The sequence below is a fragment of the Anguilla rostrata genome, chromosome 12, assembly GCF_018555375.3.
Source record: "Anguilla rostrata isolate EN2019 chromosome 12, ASM1855537v3, whole genome shotgun sequence".
NCBI classification, from domain to species: domain Eukaryota; kingdom Metazoa; phylum Chordata; class Actinopteri; order Anguilliformes; family Anguillidae; genus Anguilla; species Anguilla rostrata.
Window position 1 is genome coordinate 8,528,909 of NC_057944.1, and position 7,395 is coordinate 8,536,303.

A 7,395-nucleotide genomic window follows, 5' to 3' on the forward strand; every position below is an offset into this window, starting at 1 on the left:
CAGGAGTGGGACATCCCGTTCGAGCAGCTGGACCTGGGCGAGCTGATCGGGCGGGGCCGCTGGGGCAAGGTGCACAAGGGCCGCTGGCACGGCGAGGTGGCCGTCCGCCTGCTGGAGATCGACGGCAACAACCAGGACCACCTGAAGCTCTTCAAGAAGGAGGTGATGAACTACCGGCAGACGCGGCACGAGAACGTGGTGCTCTTCATGGGGGCCTGCATGCACCCCCCGCACCTGGCCATCATCACCAGGTCAGTGTGTGAGAGAGAGAGAGAGTGTGTGTCTGTGTGTGAGTGTGTGTGTGTGAGTGAGAGAGAGAGAACGTGGTGCTCTTCATGGGGGCCTGCATGCACCCCCCACACCTGGCCATCATCACCAGGTCAGTGTGTGTGTGTGTGTGTGTCTGTGTGTGTGTTAGTGTGTGTGTGAGTGAGTGAGAGAGAGAGAACGTGGTGCTCTTCATGGGGGCCTGCATGCACCCCCCGCACCTGGCCATCATCACCAGGTCAGTGCGTGTGTGTGAGAGAGAGAGAGAGAGAGAGAGTGTGTGTGAGTGTGTGAATGAGAGAGAGAGAACGTGGTGCTCTTCATGGGGGCCTGCATGCACCCCCCACACCTGGCCATCATCACCAGGTCAGTGCGTGTGTGAGAGAGAGAGTGTGTGTGTGTGTCTGTGTGTGAGTGTGTGTGTGTGAGTGAGTGAGAGAGTGTGTATGTGTGTGCGTGTGTGCGTGTGTGAGGAGAGTGTGTGTGTGTTTGTGTGAGAGCGAGAGTGTGTGTGTGAGAGAGTGTATTGGAGAGTATGTGTGTGTGTGTGTGTGTGTGTGTTCACCTTCGTACATCGGTGTATGCCATGGGAAGGGTGTGTCTGGCGTAGGTTGAGAGACCCCGCAGTGACCCTGGTCTCGTTTCCGGCAGTTTCTGTAAGGGACGGACGCTGTACTCGGTCGTGAGAGATGCCAAAAGCGCGCTGGACATCAACAAGACCAGGCAGATCGCCCAGGAGATCGTGAAGGTGAGTTTCGGCACGGGAGCCGGCTAGTTTTTGCTCTCTCGTTCAAACACAGAAGTAATTATGTGCAATGAAATAAAATACTACTTGAACTAATGCACTTGTTGTACGTCGCTCTGGATAAGAGCGTCTGCTAAATGCCTGTAATGTAATGTAATGAGTGGTGGGCCCTTGGATCTGGTTTTAATGTTTAGGGGACTGGTCTCTGCGCTCCTTAGGACAGAGTTATGGGTTTTGTAGTTTTGTGAATGACCTGAAAGTATTTCAGAATGTGTGGTGCTTTTTGGTGGGGTTGTTCGCCTGAGCAGGGATGGGGAACTCTTAATTTGTATTCGATTGGAGTATCTCGGTTGGTTTAGGGGGATTGCTGTGTGGGTGGGTGTGGGTGTGGTACAGGTGTGTATAGCCTATAAGGGCAGGGGGAGTTTATTTATTTGTTTATTTGTATGAGGCGTGAGTAGTTGTTTGTAGGTGATACGGTTTGTTAAATGATGTCAAAAGTTAAATGTCTCTCTTCATTCGGTCTCTCTCTCTTCATTCTCTTTGTCTCTTCATTCTCTCTCCCGCTCTGTCTCTTCGTTCCCTGTCTCGTTCTTTTCCTCCAAATTCAGTTCAGTTTGCTTTATTAGCATGAAATACAAATGGTAAATATCGCCAAAGCATTAACATGCAACTAGTGGAGTATAAAAGTAAGACTGTAACAGAGTAATGTGAGATTTAACTGCTGATTATGATCATGGTCTCTGAGCGTGAGGTAAAATGAGTTTAAAGATGCGCTCCTCCCTCAGGGAATGGGCTACCTCCATGCCAAGGGCATCGTGCACAAGGACCTGAAGTCTAAGAACGTGTTTTACGACTCCAGCAAGGTGGTGATCGCGGACTTCGGGCTGTTTGGGATGCTGGGCGTGGTCCAGGAGGGCCGGTGAGAGCACGACACAGAGCCGGCCGATCGTTCAGTACAGAGTCAGTCCACTGCCTTCTGAGGATAAAACGTGTGTGTGTGTGTGTGTGTGTGTGTGTGTGGGTGTGTGTGTGTGTGTGTGTGTGTGTGTGTGTGTGTGTGTGTGTGTGTGTGTACCTGTGTGTGTGTGTGTGTGTGTGTGTGTGTACCTGTGTGTGTGTGTGTGTGTGTGTGTGTGTGTGTGTTCTCTTGCAGGCGGGAGGATGCGCTCAGGCTTCCCCATGGCTGGGTGTGCTATTTGGCCCCTGAGATTGTTCAGCAGTTGGCCCCGGGGAACGAGGACTGCCTCCCCTTCTCCAACGCCGCCGACGTCTACGCCTTCGGGTACGAGCCACGCCCACCTAACACCCCCCCCCCCCCTCGCAGAACCGCCAGTCCTGGGGGCAGACAGGCATTCGATTTACTGGGTGTGGAACGCAGGGGGGCCTGAAATGACCAAACTCCTTTTCTCCCCCCCACCCCCAACCCCAGCACCATCTGGTACGAGCTGCAGGCGCGCGATTGGCCGATCACCAACCAACCGGCCGAGGCCATCATTTGGCAGATGGGGAGCGGGGAGGGCGTGGTCAGGGTGCTGTCCCAGATCAGCCTGGGAAAGGAAGTGACGGTGAGCGCCCCTCCGGGGTCAGAGGGCGCAGGGGTCAAAGGGCACACTGCCTGGCCGTGGGGTTCGGGGAGTACCCGTCTGGGGGGGGAGGCCGCTAGGCTAAAATTAAAAAGGGGGGGAAAATGTAACATTATTAAATTTGTGAAGTTATAGTAAAAGTAATAATATTGTGTTGCACAGATGTTCTGTGTACAAACCAGACGTTCAGCTCCTGTTCTCCTTCCACCTTCCACTTCCCTTACTCTGGGACTGTCCAGCAGACAGGACGAGGTTCCGGTGTTGTCTGCGTTACTGTGTTATGATTAGGGTCACCAGTTTGGCCAAATAATAAATCAAGCCTAGAGCTCTGATGATCTGGTTAGCGATGGTGTCTCTCGGGTGGTTTTTGGTGATGGTGTGCTCCCCCCCCCCCCCCAGGAGATCCTGTCGGCGTGCTGGTCCTTCGACCTGCGGGACAGGCCCACCTTCACCCAGCTGGCCGACATGCTGGAGAGGCTCCCCAAACTCAACCGGCGACTGTCCCACCCCGGACACTTCTGGAAGTCTGCTGAGTACGTACCCTAGAGGGGAGGGGCCTGGCCTGGCCTGGCCTGCCTGCATGACCCCTGACCCCCTGACCCCTGACCCCCCCTCACTGACACGGACACCGGAGGGTTGGAGGGGTGTCACCCGCTCGCCTGGCTTACCTGAGTACGGTGGTGCAGGCAGAGTTCTTTCCTGGTGTTACTTGAGCCGCAGCCCCTGGTGAAGGTTGTTACCCTTTTATAACCCTGTACCCCTCCACCTCAAACTTCACCCGCCCCCAAACTCCACCCACTCCTACCCTAAACTCCTCCCACACCCACCCCCAAACCCCACCCATCCCAGCACCTTCACCCACCAGCAGGCGTGCTGTCCTGCTCCCATCAGCCCCCGGGGCTCCATTGCTGACCCTGCGTCCTGTTTTCTGTCTGAAGGTCAAATTCATTTTCCTTTTTCGGAGTTGCTTAGAAAGAGGGACTTTCTCAGTAAGCAGACAGATGGCAGCCCACTGATTGAATTACAGACTGCAGGAAGTCATCATATTTATGTTGTTACTTTGAATGACTAATAATGGGTACTTATACTGAGGGTACCCTTGAAGATAGCTGTGAAGCGAGCTTTGTTTTATTTAAACGGGAGCTTGTTCTGTTTTAGCACCGTTCTGTTTGACCCCTGACCTGTGACCCCTGACCTCTCTCTGTATCTCTCTCTGGGTGCTGCTCCTCCCTGGGTCTGGCTGCTCCTGTTCCGCTCTCCTCCTCCTCCTCCTCCTGCCTCCACCTGTCTCACCTGGACTCCACCTCTCCTCCTGGTTGCTCCTCCATGCCTACCTTTCCCTGCCCCCCTCCCTCCCTCTACCTGCCTCCCTCTCTCCCTCCCTCTCCCTGCCTCCCTCTCTCCCTTCCCCTTTCAACATCTTTCCTCACTTTCTCCTTACTTCCATCCTTTCTCCCTCTCTCTCTCCCTTACCCTCTCTGCAATGGTCTTGCTGACTCCCTCCCTCCCTTTGTCCATCCCTCTCTTTCTTGTCGTCTTCCCTGGTGAAGGCGCTTGCAGCACCACTGCCTGCGTGAGCACTGTCCTCAGGGCAAGCTCCGATGCCCCTTCAGCTACGATCAGCAGGGCATTCTCTGACCCCGCTGTGCATTCTGCCCCAGATCTGCCCCCTATCTGCCCCAAATCTGCCCCTTCAGCTACAAACAGCAGGGACTCTGACCCTGCTGTGCATTCTGCCCCAAACCTGCCCCCTATCTGCCCCAAATCTGCCCCTTCAGCTGCAAACAGCAGGGCATTCTCTGACCCCGCTGTGCATTCTGCCCCAGATTTGCCCCCTATCTGCCCCAAATCTGCCCCTTCAGCTACAAACAGCAGGGCATTCTCTGACCCTGCTGTGCATTCTGCCCCAAATCTGCCCCACAGTCAGCCTCATTCTGCCCCAATTTGCCGCCAGTCAGCTTGATTCTGCCCCAGCTTGCCCCTAGTCAGCTTCATTCTGCCCCAATTTGCCGCCAGTCAGCTTCATTCTGCCCAAAATCAGCCCCAGTTGTACACCCAATCTGCCCCCCAGGATTTAAACTGCCACGCTCGGCCAGTGGTGTAGAGGGTTAAAAAAACCCTAATAGTGCTGAAACACAGCAGACAGGACGGGTGAGAGAAGTCAGGCTTTCAGCAAGCTGGCAGAGAGAGAGTGGCAGAGGGGCACGGGGGAGGGGGTGCACTGGCACAGAGGCAGGGGGGCACTGGCTAGGGCAGGGGAGGGATTGCAGGGCACTGGGCAAGGGGATGGGGGAGGGGGGATTTGGCATATAGGGGCAGTGGGGCCGGGGGACTGGCAAGGGGCAGTGGGGCAGGGGGGACTGGCATAGGGGCGGGGGACTGCATATAGGGGCAGGGGCAGGGGGCACAGGATTAGTACCAGTTGGCAGCAGTACACTGGCGCTTTGGCTGAACGTGTCTGTTGGCAGGCTAAAGAACATTAATCCTGCTGGCATTAGGAGCCTTTCCCTGGTCCCTGTTCTCAGTCGGGAACTTAAGCAGCTGTTCATCTTCCTTGTTGTTTTATTCCTTTGTTGCTGTCCTTAACATGAGCTTGGCGTGCACTTAAAATAACAAAATGCACAGTGGGAGAATTAAGGACCAGGCCTTCAAATTGGTTTCCCAGAGAAAGGGGATGATAATGGCTTTGGGGTGACTCTTGTCTGTTAAAATCAGAATAAAGCTCTGCTGGGTTTCTAGTGCGGTGGGAGGCGGGGAAGTTTAGGGAGATCTGCAGATGAATTGAAAAAGCTCAGATAAAGCGTGATGTCACGGTGTGTGTGCTGTTGCGTGTTGGTGATGAAAGCTGGGATGGGCGTGTGCCGGCCCGTGGGAGCGGACCGTGTTTCTGGTGACCTCTTGGGCTCTCTGCTCCTCGATGTGCGGTCGATCTGAGGTCGATGTGCGGTCGATCTGAGGTCGATGTGCGGTCGATGTGCTGTCGATGTCTCACCGGCTCTCTGGGCATGTTTTTAGTGCTTCGTCCTGCGTAGATACACCAGTTAACTCCAGTTCTTCTGTCCGCTCATTTTTAAGAGACTTTTAGCCCCAGTTTTTGTGTTGTCATATGCAGTAAGAAGGCTGGTCTAGTTGCTGTGGCGACACGTCCTCTGTCAGATTCCGGAGAAGCGAAGCTCCTTCTCGGCTCTTTTCAGTCTGATGATTTTAAGATCACTGGACGAAGCCCTAAAAGCACCCTCAGCCTGTCTGTGTGCCCTCACTAACGCTGTCTAACCTGCAGCTTCCTCTTCTCCTGTCCTCTTCTCTCCTCTCCTCTCCTCTCCTCTCCCTCCCTCTCCCCTTTCTCCCTCTCTCTCCCTCTCTCTCTCTTCTCTCTCCCTCTCACTCCCTCTCTCCTCTCCTCCCTCCCTTTCCCTCTCTCTCTATTTCCCTCCCTCCTCCTCTCTCCCTCCCTCTCTCCTCTCTCTCCTCTCCTCTCCTCCCTCCCTCTCTCCCTCTCTCTCTCTCTTCTCTCCCTCCCTCCCTCTCTCCTCTCCTCCCTCCCTCTCCCTCTCTCTCTCCTTTCTCTCTCTCTCCCTCTTTCTCTCTCCCCCTCCCTCTCTCTCTCTCTCTGCTGTAGGTTGTAGCGGTCTGCAGGCCCATCGTATGCAAAGCTGAAACTCAGACGCAGGCCTTGCCTTGCCTTGCATGCTCCGCCCATCCTTACGCTTCCTACAGCCCTCTGCTTTTTATTTTTTTTGTGGTTCCCACATGGGTCAGAATAGTTTTATGATATAATTTTGGGCTCTCTCTCGCTCTCTATCTCTCTCTCTCTTTCTCTCACATGCACACATGCCGACGCACATGCACAATGTATTTGATAAATTTTAAATTTTGCCCTTCCAAAAATGGTTTTCCTTCCTCCAGAAACAAAAAAAAAACAAAACAAAAGAAACGCAACTTGGAACGACAGTGTTCAGTAACTTATTTTTGAAACATTACCTCTCATGTGGAACGGTTGTGTGTGCCTGCGAGCATGGGTGTGCATTCAAGTGTGTGTGTGTGTGTGTGTGTGTGTGTGTGTGTGTGTGTGTGTGCGCGTGCACACACGCGCTTGTGTGCATAGTCAATTTTCAAGTGGTTGAATGTATTATTTTTTTTGGACTAGGAGGTTAATTCTGAATTGAGGAGCGTTCACTTTAAAAATATCAGCATATATCAGAACTATATAAATATTGTTTTATTTAATGTACAGCTAGCATAGTTCTTTTAATATTTGTATAAAAATTTTATATTACACTGTATGCCAGAGGTACTGCTCTCCAGTTTAAATGTACATATCTTTGTAAGTATATTTTTCCCATGTATGAAATGCTACTGAACCTAAATTGTAAATTTTTTTTTTTTTTTAGAACGGGTCAATACGTTTTTTTACGTCATGTAAGAATTCATATTTTTGTATTGCATGTGGCTGCCACTTTGCACGCACAGTTCCTGTTTTCATCCTTGAAAGACAATAAAATGAAGCTTCGGTCACGGGATCGTCTCTGTGGTTCTTTTTTTTTCCGTCGTAAAACTTTGTGTCGAATTGACGATTGTGCTGCGTATGTTTTCACGCCCGTACCGCAACCCAAAAAGACCAAAGAAGAGGGTTGGTTGTCGGGCGTGGTCCGTGGAGGAACGGTGAGTGCTGTTTTTGTGACGGCTTCACTGATTGGTCTGTACGGGTCCTGTGGCCATGTCATTGGCCTTGGGGCCAGGTTTGTGTGTGTGCATGTTCTTATGCGTGTTTCTGAGATATGAGGGTTTGTGGGTACG

At 52.6% G+C, this 7,395-nt stretch overlaps 1 protein-coding gene across 10 annotated transcripts in view; it reads left to right on the forward strand.

Moving 5' to 3' along the window:
- Positions 1 to 7,116, forward strand: part of LOC135235753 (kinase suppressor of Ras 1-like) — a 22,057-nt gene extending 14,941 nt beyond the window's left edge. For 7 of the 10 annotated variants that reach the window (XM_064301544.1, XM_064301545.1, XM_064301541.1 and 4 more), the window contains 7 exons: positions 1 to 251; positions 919 to 1,015; positions 1,801 to 1,934; positions 2,169 to 2,297; positions 2,445 to 2,580; positions 2,998 to 3,131; positions 4,149 to 4,833. The exon at positions 1 to 251 is cut by the window's left edge and continues 198 nt beyond it. In XM_064301544.1, coding sequence (XP_064157614.1) covers positions 1 to 251; positions 919 to 1,015; positions 1,801 to 1,934; positions 2,169 to 2,297; positions 2,445 to 2,580; positions 2,998 to 3,131; positions 4,149 to 4,236 — 969 coding nt within the window. In that variant the 3' untranslated portion in view covers positions 4,237 to 4,833. Of the gene's footprint in view, positions 252 to 918; positions 1,016 to 1,800; positions 1,935 to 2,168; positions 2,298 to 2,444; positions 2,581 to 2,997; positions 3,132 to 4,148; positions 4,834 to 6,217 lie in introns of those variants that run through there. The other 3 variants (XR_010324433.1, XR_010324432.1, XM_064301548.1) reach the window with 3 other exon arrangements.
- Positions 7,117 to 7,395: the final 279 nt, after the last annotated feature.